The sequence below is a fragment of the Bufo gargarizans genome, chromosome 1 (genome assembly GCF_014858855.1).
Source record: "Bufo gargarizans isolate SCDJY-AF-19 chromosome 1, ASM1485885v1, whole genome shotgun sequence".
NCBI lineage: Eukaryota > Metazoa > Chordata > Amphibia > Anura > Bufonidae > Bufo > Bufo gargarizans.
The window spans coordinates 714,204,097-714,229,170 of NC_058080.1; the positions used below are offsets into that span (position 1 = coordinate 714,204,097).

Genomic DNA, 25,074 nt, shown 5'->3' on the forward strand with positions numbered 1-25,074 from the left:
ATTCTACTGTGTGGGGGCACTGAAGGATAATTCTACTGTGTGAGGGCACTAAGGAGGCATAACTACTGTGTATGGTTAGGGGACTTCATACCCATGGTCTCGGGAGCAGCAGTCTGTCATATGTTGCTGCGTATTGTCATTCCGTGTGAGTCTGTACCTGTCGCCTGCGTCACTGCCCGTCTTCACTGCTCCGTCATCCGTGAAATTAAAGATCCCCGTCCAATTCCCCAACTCCTCTCCGCTCTGCCAGCTAAACTGCAGTCCTCTAGTAAGAAAAGGAAGCAGTTTACATTGTGTTCCTGTATTCTTCTGTCCAGCAAAATTTATTACATTCAATCTTAACTATTTCAGCACCCCAGGCGGCTGCAAGGACAACCACATCAATGTACAAAATCACTGCAAGAACGTAAAATGTTTTTTTTTTAAACTATTTTATTTTCAATTTTCATCATACAAAAAGTTCCATAAAACACAAAGGAAAAAACAGATAACATACGCATTGACAGAATCAAGAGAGTTCACAGGCATTTCATGTCTATTTATCCATTATTCCTATCAAAAATCTATCCCTATCTTTATTCTGTTTCTTTCCTCATATCAACAGTATATGACAGAAAATTTATAATCCATAGAGATCAGTTCCATTCACATGAAAGAGACAAAAGTGTAATACCTGAGACAGCCACAACTGTAGGTATGGCGCTGCGTCTGGGCAAACAATAAAAGGGGCGAGAAACCTGCTGGATAACGCTGATAAGTAGTCAAACCGTCTAAATCAAGGGTTCTCAACCTGTAGCCCTCCAGCTGTTGCAAAACTACAACTCCCAGCATGCCCTAAGAGCTGTAGGCTGTCCAGGCATGCAGGGAATTGTAGTTTTGCAACAGCCGGAGGGTGGCGGATTGGGCATCCCTGATCTAAATTAAAGTCCTGGAAATCCCCTTTAATAGAAGTCACTGAGTGGGCAGAGTTGTGCCATTCGGTGCACCATCTGCTCCCACTCTGCTTCAGTCATCGCTCCTGGCTATGAAGTCCTGTGCCTGCGCCGATGGTTCCAACTTTGGCGAATGCACAGAAAAGCAGTCTGTTGTGACCTGGCTTCTACGGCCTGTACTGCGCATGCACCAAAGTTTAAACTGTCAGCGCAGGAGCTGCATTTCAGAGTCCTGGAAAGCTTAGCCCTGCCATTCAAAGCAGAGTGGGGTGCGCTGGGCAGTGAAAGCAGTGGAGCGATGTTGCACCACAAGGAATGGCCCCGCCCACAGTGCACTTGAATACTCATCAGCATAGAGATTAACAGATGCATTTCACATTTCAGCAATGGATTTTACAAAGAAGGCCCTACAAGGCTCTATGCTTAGTTGGGAAGCGATTTTTGAGCTGCCAGATTCATGGCGTTCTTGTAAAGCTTGCATGAGAATGGTGTCATCCTGTAAATATGCATATACTGGTGCACGTGAGGACCTTAAATAGTATCACAGAAGAAAAATCTGTACGGTGTCAGCCCCCTCCCCCGCACACATATAGAATGTGGGAACAAGGACGCCTTACTAATTAAAAAATAATTGCAAAAGGGACTGTCACGTTCGCACCGTCCCAAGCACGTGACATGGGTGCGACTTCAAGGGTTTGATCTATCTCCATCAATCTTGCACTCACCCTCCAGTCAGACTGCAAGCTGAGCACAAATCACACCCCAAGCACTGTCCACGCACCCATCATGACTAGGGTACTGTACAGTTGTCAGGATTTCTTCCACCCGTACTTCAACCTACCTACCGCCGATCAGCTGTTTGATGAGGAGGAGGCACTTCCTTGTCATTACACTGACGAGTTCAAGTGAATGGAGCAAATGTTTGTAATTACACTACGTTGCCGCTCCACCGGAAACGAGACATAGTGTAATGACCAGGAAGCGGCGCTCGCATGGAGGGCCACCTCCTCATCAAACAGCTGATCGGCAGGGGTCCTGAGTGTCGGATCCCCGCCAATCAGATATTGATAACCTATCCTGACAATAGGTCAATATTAACGGCTGGACAACCCCCTTAACATTCCATAAATATACTGTATTTTTGCCCTATAAGACGCACTTTTTCCCCCCAAAGTGGGGGGGAAATGTCAGTGCGTCTTATGGGGAGAATACTAATGAGCGCTTCCATTATGGAAGTGCTCATTAGCACAGGAGGACCGGGAAGAGGTGAATGCAGCGCTCCCCAGGCTCTGTGCCCTCCGCTCCCTGGTCCTCGGCCGCTCGCTGTGCTGTGACTGCGCACAACGTGAGGACGTCAGTGTGGGCGGGCAGTTCTTCAGGTCCAGATTCAGCTGGAACTGAAGACCCTACCCTGACGGACTCCTTAATAAAGGTACCTATGCCCTCCCACTTTAACCCCATCTGTTCTATTCCCACTCATTCACAACCCCACCTAAACCCTTTTTATTTTTGTAATGATTTTAGAAAATATTCATTTTTAAAGATAAATGCATTGGAGATGAAAAAAAAAAAAAAACACATTATAAAGGTGGATATATCCTGGAAGAAAGGTTGTTTTCATACTAAATTACCCAAAAATGTGGCAATTGAAAAAACAACAATAAAGAACACAGCATAATAAAAAAGAAAAAATGTCATAATCCCCATAGACTTTATGCTAACATCTGGCCAAAGCTGGCAAAAAGAGCAGAAAAAAATAGTGTCCCAAATTCACTAAAATAGTCTCCCAGATTTACTAATGTTCCTGTGCCTAAAATCCGTCTAAAACTGGTGCAACTACAAATTCTACACTGTTTTCTGACTTGCTTGGAAAAAAGGTGGGGATTAGCTGGGAGGGGTGGAGCTTTGTGTGCAAGGGGGCGAAGCCTAAGATGCGTTTTTTTGCACCAAAATTGCCCCTAGCTCTATACAAATTTAATTATTGGTTGACTTATTATGAGAATGTTACACTAAAATTGTGACTTTTGGTGCAAAATGGTGCATCTTAGACACCAAAGCTCCAACCCTCCTCACTAAGCCTCACCCCCTTGTCAAGCAAGTCAGAAAAAGTGTAGAAACCCTAGTTGAATCATAAAATATGGACTCTGATCATCCATGGTAATGTCTTGCCAGGACATCCTCATACTTAGCCCCCCTGCACCCGAACGTGTGCTTCCCGTTGCCGTGTTGCGGACCGCATTTGCGAATCCGCAATACACGGGTGCCGTTCAGTGGGCATTCCGCATCACGGATGCGGACCCATTCACTTGAATGGGTCCGCAAATCCGGAAATGCGGAATGGTACGGAACGGAAGCACGGAACGGAACCCTACGGAAGCACTACGGAGTGCTCCCGTGGGGTTTCGTCCTGTACTTCTGTTCCGCAAAAAGATAGAACATGTCCTATCTTTTTGCTGAATGGCCGGATCCGCTTCGGCTGCCCCACGGACTGTGTTCGTGCATTGCGGCCCGCAGCACGACCACGGGGTGCACACGTTCGTGTGAAGGGGGCCTTAGTGGCTGCACGGGGGCCTTTTTGCCAGCTGTGAAGGGGGCCTTTTTGCCAGCTTTGGCCAGATGTTAGCATAAAGTCTATGGGGATTATGACTTTTTTTATTTTTTATTATAGTTGCCTTTTTTCAACTGCTGTGTTCTTTATTGTTGTTTTTTCAATTGCCACATGTTGTAGCAATGGCATTTTAGAAATGTGATTTGTGACTTTTTTCCATTGCTTTTTGCCCCTGCATAAAAGAAAAAGCTTATTGCATTTTTATGACTTTTTTTAATCAGAGCTACAGAGGAAATGACATGAGAGGAGTTACACACTTAAAAATGCATAAGAACATAAATGTAGTAAACCACTCTTTGTAACAAAAAAAATGCGTAGAATTACCTATCAACAAGCAACGTTACATGGCGTTTTTCTAAAGAATAAAATAAAAAAGTGTGAAACCACCCTAATTGAGTTAAATGCTGCACCTGGAGCCCCGTAATATACTAGGATGACCATCATTGTGCTACATGGAGGTCCTGTAGGGGGTCTTCTCCTCTTTGACGTGCCCCAGTGGGTTATCAAAAGCAATGACTAGAAAAACCTAAAAATGTGTCTAAATATTTTAGTCCTCCTACATGGGGGCTGCTGAGGGTCTCATCATGACGTAATTACAAGTGACATCTGCTTCAGCCAAGAGCTGAACAGATCATTTCATCAAAAAGTTAACAAAGTCAGATTCTGAAAGCTCTACCAAAGGAAGCAAATGTCTCTTCCAGAAGCCCAATGTGGAGAAGCGAAGGTTCGTGTGAAGAGTCTTGAAAGAGTCAGACAAGTGACTGACACATTCTATGATTTTTTAAATTGTTTCCAGATTTTGGGCCCCGTGCCTGAAACTTCCCAAACACGACCGCGTCTAGATAGAGGCTAATGACGTGTTCAGATCCCGTCTATAATTCACATGCCCTCGAGAGCAAAGTAATAATTTACTTGGTAAAAATGCTGAATATTCGAAACCTCAACATCCTGACAGTTCGCGGATCACAAAATCCAGAGCTCATGTTTCCCTTCCCTATGACAGAGAGCAACAGGGAAATGTCATTATTGTACAGAACAATAAATGTATGTGGTGTTTACCTACAGGGGGAGAGACCCCATAGAAAAAAGTGTAGTCCTCAGTGGTCATGGCATGGAGATCTAGGTGTCTAAGACATAGCTACAGCTAAAAAGTGTGGCTTTGTGCCACATTTTTGTAACTACTGCCACACAAAACATAAAAAAATTTTTTTCTTATTTTCCGCCCCAAAAACCTAGGTGCGTCTTATGGGTCGGTGCGTCTTATAGGGCGAAAAATACTGTACAATGTTTTTTAACAGATATGCTCATGTACTTGCTTACCTCATGTACATCTTCCCCATGCATTTTCTTTTTCAGTTTGGACTCTCCTGACCCGTTTTCACCATGTAAACCAATCCCTATGCCTTGTTTCCATCCTGTATGTAGCGCTTCCTGTTGCTGTATCCAACAAAACCCATGATGCACTTCTCCTGCCTCTGCCACACCTCCAGCCCCGCCCCTAACAACATCCCGCTAGTTTATAGCTCCTCCCACCAGCTAGTTACATAGACACTACCATAACACTGCCCCGCCCATGGACATAGCATCACAGGAAATAAGAAGGAGCTGCATGGACATGGTCATGTGACCATAACCCAGAGCCGAAAATAAGAGCAATACATGTAAAAGAAACATAAAAAATGTGCAAAACAAGTTAACTCAATCAATTTTGGCGCAAAGCAGCACACATTAAAGGGCTTCTGTCAGCCCACTAAACCGTTTTTTTGTTTTTTTTGTTTACTAATAATCCCTATACTGCGATCTCTGCATACATAAGCTAAATAATCATTTTGGTTCAGTAGAATTTGATAAAAAGGTATTTTTAAAATATGTAAATTACCTTGCTACCAGCAAGTAGGGCGGCTACTTGCTGGTAGCAGCCGCATCCTCCGATCCTAATGACGCCCCCTCCACATTGTGATTGACAGGGCCAGGGAACGGAATCGTTCTCTGCTGGCCCTGTTTGAATTCCAAATCTCGCGCCTGCGCCGTACCTGTCTTCAATCGGCGCAGGCGCACTGAGAGGCGGCCGCTCGCTCGGCCGCTCCTTCCTCAATGCGCCTGCGCCGGGTGTAGATGTGACGTCATTGGCGCAGGCGCATTGAGGATGGAGCGGCCGAGCGAGCGGCCGCCTCTCAGTGCGCCTGCACCGATTGAAGACAGGTACGGTGCAGGCGCGAGATTTGGAATTCAAACAGGGCCAGCAGAGAACGATTCCGTTCCCTGGCCCTGTCAATCACAATGTGGAGGGGGCGTCATTAGGATCGGAGGATGCGGCTGCTACCAGCAAGTAGCCGCCCTACTTGCTGGTAGCAAGGTAATTTACATATTTTAAAAATACCTTTTTATCGAATTCTACTGAAAACCAAAATGATTATTTAGCTTATGTATAGGGAGCTCGCAGTATAGGGATTATTAGTAAACAAAAGAAAAAAAACGGTTTAGGGGGCTGACAGAAGCCCTTTAAGCCAACTACCTTCTTGCTAAGCCCCACCCTCCTTTAAAGCAAGTTAAAAAAAAATTGGATTGCTCCAAATTCCAACACTTTCTAGACAGATTCTAGGTGCATGACATCCGTGTGCTGCATTTTTTTCGAACCCAGAAAAATGAATGAGTCCGCGTGAGATCAATGCAGTTGACAAAAGAGATTATAAACCCGCTAAGGATAAAAAAAAATAAAAAATTGTAAAAATCTGAAAAATGACTTGTCTTATTCTGCTAAACGAGCCTAAAGCGGTCCTGAGAGGATATGAGAAAACTCCGTCCTCACCAGTGTGCTGAATATAGAGTGTTAACACTCAGGGGAAATAGCTGGTGACAACCTGAAATTATTACCAGGGCCAATCCAGGTGTCGCACAGGGGGCCGGCAGCGTTGTGGTTGTAGATCAGCAGTCAGTGGTTTCACGGATAATTACAAAATCTGCTGAACACATTTACATCACTTACAAGATGCCTTCTACTCCAATCACAACCAAAGCAGTGCCCCAGAAAGCATATATTCCAAATCTTTCCGCAGGCACCTGCTTGTTCAATGTCTGGCCTATTACCGGGCAAACATAGGTACATTTCCCAGAATGCAGTGCAGCAAGTTCACAGTTTGCACAGTGGCAGTCACCAGGCTTTGGATGTGACTGGAGAAGAGGAATACAGTATAGATCAAAAGATATATTTTAATCTTTGCAATCATTTGCTCTTTTAAATAGTTTCCATTGTAATAAAATCATGACATTGGGTAAATATCCAATTTGGGGTTTGGTGATACATTATATAAAGGAATTGCATTATCAGCCGTGTAGCAGGCCCAGTGCTAGGGGTGACGCTAAAGCAGTAGTCCTAGAGGCTGCAGAAATGCCTATATAGAATTATCAGTAGAGTACCTATATGGCAGACCTAGCAGGGAGCGCCCATATATTAGTATCAGTACTAGTGTCCATATATTAGTGTTGTTAGTGGTGTCCATATTGTAGTCTCAGTAGTGGTGTTCTTATAGTAGTGTCAGTAGTGGTGTCCATACAGTAGTAACAGTAATGGTGTTCATACAGTAGTGTCGTCAGTGATGTCCATATAGTAGTGTCGGTAGTGATGTCCATACAGTACTATCAGTAATGTCTATATAGTAGTGTCGGTAGTGGTGTCCATATAGTAGTGTCGGTAGTGATGTCCATATAGTAGTATCAGTACTGTTATCCGTATAGTAGTGTCGGTAGTGATGTCCATATAGTAGTTTCAGTACTGGTGTCCATACAGTAGTATTAGTAGCAGTATCTATATAGTAGTGTCGGTAGTGGTGTCCATATAGTAGTGTCGGTAGTGGTGTCCATATAGTAGTGTCGGTAGTGGTGTCCATATAGTAGTGTCGGTAGTGGTGTCCATATAGTAGTGTCGGTAGTGGTGTCCATATAGTAGTGTCGGTAGTGGCACCCATATAGTAGTATTAGTAGTGGTGTCCATGTAAACATAGAAACATAGAATGTGTCAGCAAATAAGAACCATTTGTCCCATCCAGTCTGCCCAATGTAGTAGTATCAGTAGTGGTGTCTATGTAGTAGTGTCGGTAGTGATGTCCATACAGTACTATCAGTAGTAGTGTCTATATAGTAGTGTCGGTAGTGGTGTCCATACAGTACTATCAGTAGTAGTGTCTATATAGTAGTGTCGGTAGTGGTGTCCATATAGTAGTGTCGGTAGTGGTGTCCATATAGTAGTATTAGTAGTAGTACCCATATAGTAGTATCAGTAGTGGTGTCCATATAGTAGTGTCGGTAGTGGTGTCTAAATAGTAGTGTCGGTAGTGGTGTTTATATAATAATATTAGTAGTGTTGTCCATATAGTAGTATCAGTAGTGGTGTCCATGTAGTAGTGTCATTAGGGGCAACCATATAGTAGTGTCAGTAGTGGAGTCCATATAGTAGTATCAGCCATGGTGTCCATATAGTAGTGTCAGTAGTGGTTTTCCATATAATTGTATCAGAAGTGGTGTTCACATAGTAGCATCAGTAATGGTGTCCATGTAGTAGTATCAGTAGTGGTGTCCATATAGTAATGTCATTAGGGGTGTTCATACAGTAGTATCATTAGTGGTGTCCATATAGTAGTGTCAGTAGCGGTTGTCCATATAGTAGTATCAGTAGTGGTGTCCATATAGTAGTAGTGTCATTAGGGGTGTTCATATAGTAGTATCATCAGTGGTGTCCATATAGTAGTGTCAGTAGTGGTTGTCCATATAGTAGTATCAGTAGTGGTGTCCATATAGTAGTATCAGTAGTGGTGTCCATATAGTAGTATCAGTAGTGGTTGTCCATATAGTAGTATCAGTAGTGGTGTCCATATACAGGGAGTGCAGAATTATTAGGCAAATGAGTATTTTGACCACATCATCCTCTTTATGCATGTTGTCTTACTCCAAGCTGTATAGGCTCGAAAGCCTACTACCAATTAAGCATATTAGGTGATGTGCATCTCTGTAATGAGAAGGGGTGTGGTCTAATGACATCAACACCCTATATCAGGTGTGCATAATTATTAGGCAACTTCCTTTCCTTTGGCAAAATGGGTCAAAAGAAGGACTTGACAGGCTCAGAAAAGTCAAAAATAGTGAGATATCTTGCAGAGGGATGCAGCACTCTTAAAATTGCAAAGCTTCTGAAGCGTGATCATCGAACAATCAAGCGTTTCATTCAAAATAGTCAACAGGGTCGCAAGAAGCGTGTGGAAAAACCAAGGCGCAAAATAACTGCCCATGAACTGAGAAAAGTCAAGCGTGCAGCTGCCAAGATGCCACTTGCCACCAGTTTGGCCATATTTCAGAGCTTCAACATCACTGGAGTGCCCAAAAGCACAAGGTGTGCAATACTCAGAGACATGGCCAAGGTAAGAAAGGCTGAAAGACGACCACCACTGAACAAGACACACAAGCTGAAACGTCAAGACTGGGCCAAGAAATATCTCAAGACTGATTTTTCTAAGGTTTTATGGACTGATGAAATGAGAGTGAGTCTTGATGGGCCAGATGGATGGGCCCCGTGGCTGGATTGGTAAAGGGCAGAGAGCTCCAGTCCGACTCAGACGCCAGCAAGGTGGAGGTGGAGTACTGGTTTGGGCTGGTATCATCAAAGATGAGCTTGTGGGGCCTTTTCGGGTTGAGGATGGAGTCAAGCTCAACTTCCAGTCCTACTGCCAGTTTCTGGAAGACACCTTCTTCAAGCAGTGGTACAGGAAGAAGTCTGCATCCTTCAAGAAAAACATGATTTTTATGCAGGACAATGCTCCATCACACGCGTCCAAGTACTCCACAACGTGGCTGGCAAGAAAGGGTATAAAAGAAGAAAATCTAATGACATGGCCTCCTTGTTCACCTGATCTGAACCCCATTGAGAACCTGTGGTCCATCATCAAATGTGAGATTTACAAGGAGGGAAAACAGTCCACCTCTCTGAACAGTGTCTGGGAGGCTGTGGTTGCTGCTGCATGCAATGTTGATGGTGAACAGATCAAAACACTGACAGAATCCATGGATGGCAGGCTTTTGAGTGTCCTTGCAAAGAAAGGTGGCTATATTGGTCACTGATTTGTTTTTGTTTTGTTTTTGAATGTCAGAAATGTATATTTGTGAATGTTGAGATGTTATATTGGTTTCACTGGTAAAAATAAATAATTGAAATGGGTATATATTTGTTTTTTGTTAAGTTGCCTAATAATTATGCACAGTAATAGTCACCTGCACACACAGATATTCCCCTAAAATAGCTAAAACTAAAAACAAACTAAAAACTACTTCCAAAAATATTCAGCTTTGATATTAATGAGTTTTTTGGGTTCATTGAGAACATGGTTGTTGTTCAATAATAAAATTAATCCTCAAAAATACAACTTGCCTAATAATTCTGCACTCCCTGTAGTAGTATCAGTAATGGTCTCCATGTAGTAGTATCAGTAGTAGCGTTCATACAGTAGTATCAGTAGTAGTCTCCATGTAGTAGTATCAGTAGTAGTGTTCATACAGTAGTATCAGTAGTAGTCTCCATATAGTAGTATCAGTAATGGTCTCCATGTAGTAGTATCAGTAGTGGTTGTCCATATAGTAGTATCAGTAGTGGTGTCCATATAGTAGTATCAGTAATGGTCTCCATGTAGTAGTATCAGTAGTAGTGTTCATACAGTAGTATCAGTAGTAGTCTCCATATAGTAGTAGTGTCATTAGGGGTGTTCATATAGTAGTATCATCAGTGGTGTCCATATAGTAGTGTCAGTAGTGGTTGTCCATATAGTAGTATCAGTAGTGGTGTCCATATAGTAGTATCAGTAGTGGTTGTCCATATAGTAGTATCAGTAATGGTCTCCATGTAGTAGTATCAGTAGTAGTGTTCATACAGTAGTATCAGTAGTAGTCTCCATATAGTAGTATCAGTAGTAGTCTCCATATAGTAGTATCAGTTGGGGTGTCCATATAGTAGTGTCAGCAGTTGTGTCCATATATTATAGTATCTCCAGCAGAAAACACACTTTAATAGCCACCAGTAAGTCCATTTTCACAGTCGTCAGGCAGGCACGCAGAAGTAACCACATACAAAAGTGACTACATAGCAGCCCCATCAGAGTGTGCCCGTATAGTGAGCCAGCAGTGAATCCATATCACAGTGCCAGCAGTATACTGACCCCTAGGGTACTCACACATTGCTTGTATACTACTCCAACTGAATGAATAGCCTACTACAATTTTCATCTTTTGCTTTCTAACAAGAGTGTCGTTATAGGGGGTTGCAGGGGTAGTCGTCACTCCAAGGCCTTATTGCTGAGGGTGCCCGGAGGCCCATCTGCCACATAAGAAGACACCAGTATTATAAATGGCACATAGTCGGTGGGGGCCTTGGTAGGGATTTCACCTTAGATCCCAGGAGCGATTCCTGCATTGGTCTCTGCTGATGTGCGCAGTCCATATATTCAGCAACAGGTGGGCACCTGGATGCAGACTACAGTTATGGCTGTGAGATAGGCCTATCATCAGGCAGGGGTTTAGGTAGAGGAGACGCCTTCCTGGGTATACTGTATGTAGACATGGGAGCGGCAATGAATTCGATAGGTCAGGAACTGCAGCGCATTAGTCAGTCAATTATCTATAACCACGGTCTCCCTGCTGACTGCCGCCATGTCCTGACAATGTGACGTGAAGGTTATACGTGGACGCCGAGGAACCAGACACTCTCTATAGGAAGAGGTGGGCTCCAGTGAGGCTTTTACAGCTCTCATCCCAGCCGAAGAAATGGGAAACCTCTGAATAATCCAGCAGTGTAATCGATAATTCCAGGGGCCACTCATTTCCTAGATTTCTAGTCCATAGTGGACCACGTCTGGGAAGACATATGAGTCTTCCCGACTTTATGATGCTGGTAATAAGGTAGTAACCATCTATCCTTTGAGGCTCAGTGGTTAGCACTGGTGTCGTGCATGGCTGGGTTCCTGAGTTCAAATCTGACCAAGGGCAACATCTGCATGGAGTTTGTACACTTTTCATGAGTTTGTGTAGGTTTCATATGATTTCTCTGCCTTCCACACTCCAAAAACATCCAGGAAGCTGCATTCATAACATTCAGAGCTGCATTCATAATTCTGTGACCCTGGGTTCACACCTAGGCGTTTCTCAAACGCGCGTTTCTATGCGCGTTTTTGTCGCGCGTTTTTATGCGCGTTTTTTTAAATAGTGAACGCGCGTTTGACTCGCGTTTGGGTGATTGACAGCAGTGTTGTCCAAAGAGTCTATGGCCCAAACGCGCGTCAAACGCGCCAAAAAAAGCTCCTGTACTTGTTTGAGCGTCGGGCGTTTTACAGCGCGATCGTACGCGCTGTAAAACGCCCAGGTGTGAACCATTCCCATAGGGAATCATTGGTTTCTCTGTGTTGAGCGTTTTACAGCGCGTAGGAACGCGCTGTAAAACGCTCAGGTGTGAACCCAGCGTTAGTGTTCATTTTCTCTGCAGCGCCGCCACTGAGGGAATGAAGCATTACACAAAACCTAGCTAAATCAAAGGATTGTCTGTGTAACGCAGGACAGAACATGTCCTCCATACCAAGAAAGAGTCTTCTTATAAGGCGTTCTTCACAAGCAGCAGATTCCATTCATCAGAAGGTTATTTAGGTGGTGTCTGAAATTTCTGCCACGTGTGAAATTGCTAAATGTTCTCAACTATGGCCAAGAGTTCAGGATCTGGAGAGTGGACCCCCTTCATTAACTCTGAATTCCCTAACAGGGTGTATGAAAATGGTTTTTCTAAACTAGACAACCAAGTGCTTAGATCTTAAAGGGGACCTGTCAGCGGGATCAACCCCATTAAACCAAGCACAATGCCTGGTAGGTTTGTGTCTGCTGAATAAAAGTATATATTTCTTATTTAAATCGGTTGCACCATTCATGTGCAGTTAAACATTTTTATAATTATGCACATTAGGTGTTCGGAGCACCAAGGTGTGGGCCCAAGACACTGGTGCACCTTAGCCCCAATGCTGTGTTTCAGCTTCCAGTCCCCCCTCTTTCTTGATTGAATGGGCCAGGCATTTAACTGGCCTTGTATTCCCGCTCCTGTGCTGTGACTGTACATGGGTCGACAGTGTACGCAACGGCGCAGGTGTGGGATTACAAGGACAGGCACCTGTCAATCAAGGGGAAGAGGAGCGGAAACTGGAGCTAAGAGACTCGGCTCCGCCCCTCAGGGCACCGAACACCTAATTTGCATACAAATAAAAACTAAAAAACTCCATTATTAAGGCCAATTTTCTGGTGTAAAAACAATAAAAAATAGGGTGGCAGAATTATTAATGGCTTTTCATAGGCCAGTCAAAAAGTCCACAGAGGCAAGATGTGTCAAATTTATTGAAAGCCACAGACTTCTTAATATATTTGGTGCATCTTCTGGCTGTCCACACACCGGAAACTGAGATTTCGCGTAACCATAATTCATGAAAAATGACGAGAAATGTAAAAAGGCGCAAAAGTTACAGCACGTATGTGTAGTGTCCCACTAGGTAGGAGTGGGCACTACACAAGGGTCAATTGGGTAGCGTGTTACTTCTACTCACAAGGGACAGTGATATTGTATTGATCTATGCATTTAATGTAATTTACTGTGTGTTTTTACATGCTATGTTCCCCCTGTCATATGCTTTGCAGGCCTAGTTGGGTGTAGTTTAGCCTCCCAGACACTAGAGGGAGATAGGGATCCCTTAGTATAAATGTCCAGGCCCAGACAGGGAGGGGGGAGGTCATAGTCAGGAGTCTGTGGAGGCAGAAGTGAGAAGGCACCAGCCCAGGATATGCTGAGGGCCTCCTCCTGACATGCAGCTGGATAGTCCTGGTTTCTAGTTGCCACCAGGAGGCTAGAGAAGGAGTACAGCCTGCCTGGAGACCGAGTGTATTCCAGGGGACTAGAGGAGTTACCTCGTCAGCCTGAAGCTCCTGAGACTAAGGATAGCTCAGTTGAGATACCCCAGTAGTAGGACAGCACCTCCTGGGAGAAACCTGCAGTCACCTGTCAGCGGAAGCAGAGAGAGAGATACAGCTAGGAAGTAAAAGGTATTTGTAACCTTAAGCAAGTGCCAATACTGGAGGAAGGAATTCATACCAAGGATTTAAGCCAGCGAATAGGCATCCGGGCCTTGGGATCCAGCCAGCTAGAATAGCTGTGGGGATAGAGCAGCACTGCACTGCAAAGCATTAACTATTTACCCTCCAAGTATCTTGCAAGATTGAAACCTGCTGTGATATAAACCTGCTGTGCATTTGGGACTGTAAAGGACTGTATTACCATCTTGATGTACAAAGTTGGACTGTTATAAGTAAAGCAACGTTTGGTTCACCATACCATCCGTGTACCTCATTTATTGCTACTGAAAACCGGTGTGCCACCGTTACAGGCACTGGCGTCACGAACCTTAAAGGGACCTTGCCTCAGGCACTCTAAACACCTGCAACAACCAGGGCACCTCATCCAACATCAGGCCAGGTCTCTCCACCCAGAGTGTGCCCCAAAGGAACTAGTGTCTGCCTCTCATTCACTGCTACATGCCTGCCCAGGGTCCTCCAAAAAGTGAGTAACCCTCGATTGCCCATACCGTGACCTCACTGTCGCTATACCCTGCAGGTCTGGCGTGCTGCATATGGACCATAATTTACGACTTTTCTTACATAACCTTTATGGAGTAAGGCTCCATTCACACTTCCGCAACGTGTTTTGCGCATCCACGGAGCCGCAAAACACCGAAAGCGGCAATGTGTGTTCCACATTTTGCGGACCGCACATTGCCGACACTAATAGAATATGCCTGTTCTTGTGGAACGCAAAAAGATCTGCAATTCCGTGTCCAAACAGCACATCGTGCTGCCCCATAGGAATGAATGGGTCCGCAGTTCCGTTCCAAAAAATGCGGAATGAAATTGCGGACGTGTGAATGGAGCCTAAAACCGCTGATAAATCTGCCCCATGGAGATGGGGTCAGACACGTAGGAGCAGAGATAAAAACGGACTAAAAGAAAAATTGTCACAGGGCAGCTTTTATTTATCAAGCGCAGAATACAAAATGAAAGCTGAGCTCTGTTTGGTTGTCATGGGCAACTAACCTAAACTATTTTTTATAAACCTGCCGCCATGTTTGTGAAGCTCCTGCCCCACTTTTTTCTGATGCAAAACAGTTACTGAGGAGATGATGTAAAAGAAAAACTGCCACAGCCATAGCAACCAATCACAGCACAGCTTTCATTTCATACTCTGCTCGTGACACATGAAATCTGCGCTGTGATTGGTTCCTATGGACGACAAAGACATATTTTCTGTCAGAAAAATAGATGGGGCCTCAGTTTTTATATTTAGCTTAAAGGAAATGTGTCACCAAAAACTTTATCTGGCAGATAAAACCAGATACTAAAAACACATTTTTTTTCTAATCTGTTTTTATTTTCTGAATGCAGATTTTTTTATTCGGTTTCCTGAACATGATTATGGGGGCGGCCATCTTGCCTGAGCTTTTCTTAACACTATTTAGAAAGCATTAAGAGAATTGCTTTACGGCAGCCCCATGAGCCATAGACACAATGTGCAGGAGGGGACCCTATTGACTTCTATGGGAGAGTTTTCTGGGCGTGATCTGCGACCTGTGCAGAGGTCATTGTACAAGGAATGAATAGATAAGATTTGACAATCGCCTATTGTGAATGGTGGATCCTGTCTTATCTATACACAGAGGTGATACCATTACAGGCAGGATTAGAATGACAGATAAGCAGATAACTGCTGTAAAGTTATCTGTACAGACCAATAAGTGGCACCTATTTTTAAGCTTAGCGGCCAGTGCGAAAACTGCATTTTTTTTTGTTTAAATATAAATAATGACATGGAAAATTAAAAATAACATAAAAAATGATTTTAAAAATATGTTAAACATAAAAACGTGATTTAAACAATAGGCCATTCCCTTTCACCATTGTACGCACATCCTCCTAGTATATGACTTTCTATAGCTGCCCTGCACAGAGCTCAGCGTCGATACGCACTATACATACACACACGCTGTAGACCAGAGATCAGCACTCCAGCTGCTGTAGAACTACAACTCCCAGCATGCAAACATGCCCGGCTGCTCTTCTAACTCCCATAGAATTGAATGAAGCATTCTGGGAGTTGTAGTTCCTGAACAGATGGAGTGCCGGAGGTTGCTGATCCCTGGTGTAGACAGATAAACCATTATACAGACACCGGGCCTGGCACCGGTTCTTACAGACCGTCATTCTAGTGGTATAAACTACTCAATCGGTGACGATGCTGCCATCTTGCCACTTGCTACAAGATTCTATGGCAGGCATCCTCAAACTGCGGCCCTCCAGCTGTTGTAAAACTACAACTCCTACCATGCCCTGCTGTATGCTGATACCTGTAGGCTGTTCGGGCATGCTGGGAGTTGTAGTTTTGCAACAGCTGGAGGGCCGCAGTTTGAGGATGCCTGTTCTATGGTATACATGTTGGTGCCGCTGTATTGTATTCATCATATAAAAAAAATTCTCCATATATAGTATGATATCACTGCCATATACATTAACACTACAGGCTGTGGTAGTATTATACACTTTCCATAGGTGATGGTGGTACCTATGCTCTATTATTCCATATAAAACGGTAACTGTAACGTCATCTATACTGTACCGTTCTATAGGTATTCTACTGTACAGTACGATAGCTTGCCATATTCTATAGGCACTTGTGCAGTACCTCAGACTTGGGGGGGGGGGGGGGGGGGATTGGCAATTGCTATATTATGTATCATGTTATATGCATATGCCATGTTATGTTCTGCTGTGTACTCCAGCAGAGGAGGTATGGTAGGCAGGGGCAGGGTTAACCACACTGTTCCTCCCCTCTTGGTAGCAGTGGGCTGGTCCTGCTTCCTGCCAGGAGCGGGAGTTTGAGCCCAGACTGAGAGGACGAAGGAATCATTTGCAGAGCTCCTTCCCCAAGAAACCATAACTAGTTCTCCTGTGAGACTTCTACTCCAGGGAGATTGCCAAAATCAAGAACATTGTTTTCTGAAAAAAAAGTCAGTATTGTTAGTTAGCAGAATGATCAGCAAAACCAAAGCTTTACTGACCCTGCTGCAGGTGAGGGACTTCAGCTCAGACACCCATCACCTAGACCACTTCCAGGCCAGTCTAACTCCAGGCCTGTACCACACAGTGGGCACCTATATCCAAAAGTGACTGCAAGTGCCACTTAATTGCCACTTAACCAACCGCCGTACCTCCTTATCTGGGGACATAATCTGCACTTTGTAATTAATACTACTGGGTGTGCAACAAGTTATATTTTACACCAAGTAAAGAGAGACTGTTGTACTATTACTTCAGGCCTGATTCTTCAAACTACCTTTCTACTGCACCGTTCCCAGGGAGCAATGGCCTGAGGGAGTACACACCTCATCAGGGCCACTACCACTCCCATCCACTGCACCTGCTCCTCAGAGCTCACTGCTCTTGTCCTGTTACTCTTTGTCTAACTGCTGGAAAGCTCATCATACGCTACATTCACATGACAGCAGGGCCTCTTTCACACAAGCGTGACGGATTGGCTCCGGATGCGTTCAGGATGCGTTCAGGGAAACTCGCACCATTTTGCAAGCAAGTTAAGTCAGTTTTGTCTGCAATTGCATTCAGTTTTTTCCGCGCGGGTGCAATGCGTTCTGATGCGTTTTTAACGCGCGTGATAAAAAAACAAAGGTTTACAAACAACATCTCTTGGCAACCATCAGTGAAAAACGCATTGCATCCGCACTTGCTTGCGGATGCAATGCGATTTTCACGCAGCCCCATTCATTTCTATGGAGCCAGGGCTGCGTGAAAAACGCAGAATATAGAACATGCTGCGATTTTCACGCAACGCAGAATTGATGCGTCAAAATCACCGCTCATGTACACAGACCCATTGAAATGAATGGGTCAGGATTCAGTGCGGGTGCTATGCATTCACGTCACGCATTGCACCCGCGCGGAAAACTTGCTCGTGTGAAAGGGGCCTAAGGCCTCTTTCAGACGGGCGTTGCGGGAAAATGTGTGGGTGCGTTGCGGGAACACGCACGATTTTTCCGCGCGAGTGTAAAACATTGTAATGCGTTTTGCACTCGCGTGAGAAAAATCGCGCATGTTTGGTACCCAAGCCCGAACTTCTTCACAGAAGTTCGGGCTTGGGATCGGTGTTCTGTAGATTGTATTATTTTCCCTTATAACATGGTTATAAGGGAAAATAATAGCATTCTGAATACAGAATGCATAGTAAAATAGCGCTGGAAGGGTTAAAAATAATAATAATAATTTAACTCACCTTAGTCCACTTGATCGCGCAGTCGGCATCTCCTTCTGTCTTGATCTTAGCTGTGTGCAGCAGCAGGACCTGTGGTGACGTCACTCCGGTCATCACATGATCCATCACATGATCTTTTACCATGGTGATGGATCATGTGATGACCAGAGTGACGTCACCACAGGTCCTGTTGCTGCACAGAGCTAAGATCAAGACAGAAGGAGATGCCGACTGCGCGATCAAGTGGACTAAGGTGAGTTAAATTATTATTGATTATCTTTTAACCCTTCCAGCGCTATTTTACTATGCATTCTGTATTCAGAATACCATGTTATAAGGGAAATCAATAATGATCGGGTCTCCATCCCGATCGTCTCCTATCAACCGTGCGTAAAAATCGCACCGCATCCGCACTTGCTTGCAGATGCTTGCGATTTTCACGCAACCCTATTCACTTCTATGGGGCCTGCGTTACGTGAAAAATGCAGAATATAGAGCATGCTGCGATTTTCACGCAACGCACAAGTGATGCGTGAAAATCACCGTTCATGTGAACAGCCCCATAGAAATTAATGGGTCGGTATTCAGTGCGGGTGCAATGTGTTCAACTCACGCATCGCATCCGCGCGGAATACTCGCCCCCGTGTGAAAGGGGCCTAAGTGTTTTGCGGTCCACAAACCGCGGATCCTGGCTGAAAATCCACATGAAAAACACGTGAAAAATGCACATAAGGGCTCGTTCACACAACCGTATGTCTTTTTCAGTGTTTTGTGGGCCATTTTTCCCAGATCCGTTTCTCCTTTTTCTTTTTCAGTGGCGTTTCCGGTTCTGTTCCGTTTTCCATTCCGTTTTTCTGTATGGCATATACAGTAATTACATAGAAAAAATTGGGCTGGGCATAACATTTTCAATAGACGGTTCCTCAAAAACGGAAGGGATACGGAAGACATACGGAGTACATTCCGTATGTGTTCCGTTTTTTTTTGCGGACCCATTGACTTAAATGGAGCCACGGAACATGATTTGCGGGCAATAATAGGACATGTTCTATCTTTGAACGGAACAATGGAAATACGGAAACGGAATGCATACGGAATACATTCAGTTTTTTTTGAGGAACCATTGAAATGAATGGTTTCATATACGAACGCAAAAAACGTTCGTGTGAACGAGCCCAAAATCTGTACTATTGAAATCAATGGGAAAAAAAACCTCATGCACACAGCCTTTGTGTGGCCGTTCCGTGCATTGGGGACCGCAATTTGCGTTGCAATCTGCAACATCTTTGTGGCGGCCGGGACGGATCGAGACCCATTCACTTTGAATGGGTCCGTGATCCGTCCGCACTGCAAAAAATTTGAACATGTTCTATTGTTTTGAGGTGCGGAGGCACGTACAGAAACACCACGGAAGCACTCCATAGTGCTTCCGTGGGGTTCCATGCCTCCGTTCCGCACACCAGCTCTGGATTGCAGACCCATTCAAGTGAATAAGTCCGCATCCATGATGCGGGGAGAACACGGCCGGCACCCGCTGCTTGCGGGCCGCAATACGGCCATGGCCGGGCAACGGCCTAAGATGCGGAATTGCACAATTGACATGTTACGGATTTTAAAATGCACACAAATACGCAATTTGTACATGACATTTGGCAAATCTCATTCACTTTTGCGGTTTTCTGCACTAAAATCCTTGTGCAAGCACTGCACACACAATCTGCAATGTATGCACAAGTTGCGGATTTCGCAAAAAATTTCTGCGTGGATTCTCGTACGGAAGAGCTGGACGGTAATACAGTACCAGCAAAGTGTAAGAGATTAGACATCTCATGTACACTTTGCTTTTTTAATTCCGTGCAGAAATCCACAGCACGTCAATTCTTTGTGCGGTTCTTTTGTGCGGATTTCACCCTTTTTAATGCAAGGATGAGCTCTATGGAATAACTGCATCAAATCTGCACCGAAAGCCACAACACATGCAGTTTTTGCTGCGGAAATGCACAGAAATCTGCCCAAACAATAGGACATGTTTTATCTTTTTTGCGGACTGGCCATGCGGATATACGGAAACGGAATACACACCGAGTCATTTCACTGAAGTGAATGGTTCCGCAAAAAAAACAAAAAACGGAATGGACCTGGCAAGAAAATACAATTGTGTGTGCATGAGCCCTAAGGGGGATTTCGCACATAGAGGGAGATTTATCATGGGAGGAATCAATTACATCCGTGTCTGTTCTGAGCCTGCATTGCGCTAATTTGTGCAAAACAGGGTATGTTGTTAGATAAATTTGGCGCATTTAAAAAAATGATGCTTCCCCCCCAGAGATGTTACTTAAGTTTTCTCACCACCCTCCTGAGACTGAGTAGGTGTACTGGTGTATACTTACTCGCCTAGCTAACCTCATCCACTTTCCCACCGACTTTTCAAATGTGGCGAGAGCGCGCAAGAATTGTCTGTGCCCAAAAAAAATATTTTTCTTATTAAGGCTACAATCAAACAGTGACAGTGAAAAACGGACGTGTGATGGACTTCCGTTGTAAGAGCAATGGTAGTCTATGGGGTTATTCACACGGGAGTCTTTTGAAAGATGTCAAAAAATAGAACATGTTCTAGCCTGTCCGTTTTCACCGACCGACAGCCCCCATACACTTGAATGGGACCGTTTTTTACGTCCTTTCTCACAAAGGCATCAGTGAAAAAAAATTCGAATAAAAATTGACAGTTTGCGTTTTTAAGGGCTCATTCACACAAACATACGAACCGCAAACAGTGAAAAAACGTCTGTTAAAGCTCATTCACGCGACCGTATGGATGCCATGCTTGTACTACAGACCGCAAATGCACGGGCACTGGCCCACATATTGCGGTGCAGACCCATTCGCGATCTGCAAGATACAGCGAAAAATACCGTAGGATGTGTCTTATCTTTTGTGGATCGGAAGGAAGCCCGTGGAAAGACCCTGAAGCGCTTCCGTGGGCTTACACACCGTAAAAGATAAGACGTCCTATCTTTTGCCATATTTTGCGGATCGCAGACCCATTCAAGTCAATAGGTCCACACTGCAGTACGGGATTCACGGCGACCATACATTTGTGTGAATGAGCTTTAACAGACGTTTTTTGTGATGTAGCCTAAGGCAGAAAGCAGCGTACCCGGCTTGATAAACATCCCCTTTTTTATGGCAAAAATTGCGCATTTTTTTGGTAAGCTTTTTTTTTTTGCAAGAAGAAATTCTACAGCCAGATGTTATAAATTATGACGTGTTTTTATGGCTTTTTACTTTCACTTGCATTTTGTTTGTTTTTTCTCCATGACATTTTTTTTTATTTCCCACAGATTTCTCTATAAGGAAAAAAACTGCCAGAAAAATGCACGTCAGAAATGTGTGACCACACAAAGAACAAAAACACCACCCAAAAATAAGCACTTGTAGGTTTTTGCAAGCAAAAAAAATAAAAAATAAAACAAATGATGTGTGAATGAAGCCTAAAGATCCACACACGACCTGCACGCCGCTGTTCTGTACAAAGTGGCAGTGCCACCCACTCTCACAGCGCTGACCCATTAGGAGCCCTGGGTACAGAACACACAGTTTGCACTATAATTAAAGCGTGGAGGAAGCCCTATGCGATTGCAAGCTTTTCAGACCACGTAAAGAGAAGGCAGTGAACCGCTACAAGGTGATCTTACACCGTCGGGGGGGGGGGGGGGGAATCAATCTGGATGAACCCCATCCCCTCGCCGCATCCAGCACAACTTGGTGCCATCAGTCTAAAAACTTCATTTCCATTCTATGAGCTCTTCACACTTATGTCACGCTCCCCCCACGCCGGATACATTGTCCCCAGCGTGTTACCATAACAGGACACACACACACGGATACACTTACACATGCGACAGACGCCGGCAACACGGGTCCTTTCCAGTTAACCCCTCCTGTGCCAGGGCTGAAGCAGCAGAACGGTGCAGAGATAGTCGCCAACGCACCGCACTGCGAACGGAGCAGAGCTAAGAGTCGGTGAAAAGGTTAAACGGATCACCTTGCCCAAAGTCACGCCGCGGGCTGTGTAGGAAAGGGTTAACGCCCCTCGATGGGCCACTTACCTCTTGATGTAGTTCCCGCCGTACAGGATCTCTTGCAGCAAGGTCACCAGGGCAAAGGCGCAGATGAATATAAAAAATAAAGTTCTGTTCCCCAGCAGGTCCCTGCTGGATGAGGGGTCTGCATACCCCATGACCAGGGCCACCCCAAAAACCACCGCCCCAGGGACCGTGATGTCTCTGAAGCTGCTTATTTATTGCAGGACTGCGGGGAAGAAGATGTCCTTGTTATTCACAGTGAAAGCATGACAAGCCCCTTGCCCAGCCCCCCGCAGCTCTACCATCCAGAGGACAAGGTACCCCATTGTGCAGCTTCCAGGGTAAAGTTTACAAAAGCCCAGGACGGGGGTAGAGGCATGGTGTTCCCCGCTTGATCTGCGCTCTGGAGGGTGCAGAAGTGGCAGGTCTCTTCTCTGTGTCTGGTTCTCCTCCCCTCTCAGAAGCCTCTGCTGGTAATTATGTTCTCCATGATGAGGCTGATGTTCCCAGTGACTGTGAGAGGCTCACCCGGCAGATCCCCCTCATGCCTGGACCCTGGCAGCAGCAGCATCAGATCTCCCTCATGTCTGTGCCCTGGCAGCAGCAGCATGAAATGTGCCAGCCTCTGCAGTGATGAGCTGGAAGGAGCTGCACACTCTGCTGACAATCAGTGCACAGAGCGGAGCTGCAGCCGCCTTCCCTCTCCCTGATTGCGGAGGGTCTTGTGTCTGCACATAGCCAAGGTCATACAGTGCATCTGCCCAAGGAACAGCTCCAGGCTTACAGCAGTGGAGGGCGCTGTCTCCTGCAAGCTGCCAGCGGAAATAATACATCCTGCTATCTTATTGGGGAGGATTTTGTTGATTTTTTTTATTTTCTTTGTGATTGTGTTAGATGTCGAGTATATGACATTGTGGAATTGACAGACAGCGAGACGTATCATGATGCAGAATTATTATTATTTTTATTTATTTTTTTATTATTATTATTATTGCTATTATTATTTTATTATTATTTTATTATTATTATTGTTGCTATTATTTTATTATTATTATTGCTAATATTATTTTATTATTATAATTTTTTTATTATTATTATTGCTATTATTATTATTTTTTTTATTAACCATAATATTGATGGTAATAATAATAAACACTGAGAAGTGCGGTCATGCATAAACGCAGAAAAACGCGCCGACATGCACGTCAGCGGTTTGGAAATGGATTCCAGGTTTACGCAAAATTGCATGGCCATTTTACAAAAGTTTCTGGCAGTCACTATGTCCTGCACCTTGCAGAGGGCCCCTCCCCCACCCAAATATTGTTCATTATCTTCTGGTGTCTTAGGCCTCATCCGCACTTCAACGGGGCCTTCGTGTTCTGTCCGCATCTCTTGCTCCCTTCCGTGGCCCAGCAAAACAATTGAACATGCCCTATTCTTGTCCGTTTCTATAATGGGCTACCCCCGTTCCATTCCGCAAATTGCGGAACCCACACAGCCGGCATACGTGTTTTGCAGATCCGCAATTTGTGGACCGAAAAACACGGCACGGTCCTTGTACATGTAGCCTTAATAACCAAGGAGCTTTTCCTGCATCCTCCTCCACACCTGTTCCCCATCCTGTACAGAACCATATGTTTGGTCCGCATCCGATTTTTTGCAGATCGGATGCAGACCCATTCATTTCGATGGAGCCACAAAAGTACGTCCATTCCGCGCCCCTGCAAAAAAGATAGACCATGTCTGTTTTGAGGACAAGAATAGGACTTTTCTATTGAAGTGAAAAACAAAATGGCAGCATGCACACGGACAGGATCTGTGTTTTGCGTACCGCAAAACGGATACAGCTGTGTCCATTAGCCCTAACTCAGTGGCTATAATAATTTTTTAACGACATGCACTTACAAACGTATTCAGATCCAGAGACTGGTTTGAAAACTGTAAAATAATATTTGTGGAACAACCTCCTTTAACAAAAGATGTAAGATCACTATCCCTTTATTTCCCCAAATACACATAAAAGGCGGCATGCTCACAGCTGAAATCCGTGTTTTGCAGATCCGCAGCCGCGTGCATGATCCTTACCATCCTGCTGCTACCCTCAATGGATCTGTCCTAATTGACTTACAATGTGTGCCAAGACGGATCCGTTTTGCTCTGCACCACATCGCGGACAGTAAAACGCTGCAGGCAGCGTTTTGGTGTCCGCCTCCAGAGAGGAAAGGTGACTGAACGGAGGCAAACTGATGCATTCTGAGCGGATCCGCTTGTGAGAGCCTATGACGGATCTCAGAAACGGAAAGCCAAAACGCGAGTGTGAAAGTAGCCTAAGAAGTGCTTCATAAATACGGCGCTCATTCTGAACACCATATTTCTTATTGTATTGTGCCAGACAGCTTGCATAAATACAGAGATAAATCTGCTTTCCTCAACAAGTATATTAAAAAACTGGCTGCCTGCAGCCACCACTAGGGGGAGCTCAGTGCATAAGAATTTATACAGTTACCATTAACTCTAATGAGCTCCCCCTAGTGGTGGCTGCAGGAAAATGCAATACATTATGTGTTACCAGAAAATGATCACATTTTTATGTTAAACACATATTTTTTTAGAATTTTTAGTGATTTTTTTAAAATTTTCTATATCACTATCAATATATATTTTTTTTTAAACTAAAATCATGCCGTTTTCACACTGGATGGTAGGACTAATAATACATTGAGAGTTCCTGTTCTGTTCAAATAGCTTTACAGTAGTCATCTCATTATCATAACAGAATTACAATGACAGATATCACCTCTGTATAGATAACACAGGAACCTACATTCACAATAGGTGATATCACAGCTTATCTACTCGTTCCTGACCTCTGCACAGGTCACAGAGCATGCCTACAAAACTCTCCCATAGAAGTCAAGGAAGTCCCCTTCAGATCATTCAGTCGGCCCATGGTGGCTGCTCTCAAAGAACAGGAAGTCTTGACATAGTTTAGGCCTAGTGGCCAGAGTGAAAACTGCAGGATCTTAGAGTTTTTTCAAATCTAAATTGCATATCTCCCAACAGGCCAAGGAGGGACAT

General features: G+C 44.4%; 1 protein-coding gene across 2 annotated transcripts in view; it reads right to left on the reverse strand.

The window, feature by feature from the left end:
- The window catches only part of ST8SIA5 (ST8 alpha-N-acetyl-neuraminide alpha-2,8-sialyltransferase 5), an 80,738-nt gene extending 58,033 nt beyond the window's left edge, over window positions 1-22,705 (reverse strand). The window contains exons 1-2 of one of the 2 annotated variants that reach the window (XM_044292630.1): window positions 22,021-22,705; window positions 158-265 (exon numbers count right to left, since the gene is read on the reverse strand). In XM_044292630.1, coding sequence (XP_044148565.1) covers window positions 158-265; window positions 22,021-22,151 — 239 coding nt within the window. In that variant the 5' untranslated portion in view covers window positions 22,152-22,705. The remainder of the gene's footprint in view (window positions 1-157; window positions 266-22,020) is intronic. The other variant, XM_044292631.1, reaches the window with a different exon arrangement.
- Window positions 22,706-25,074: the final 2,369 nt, after the last annotated feature.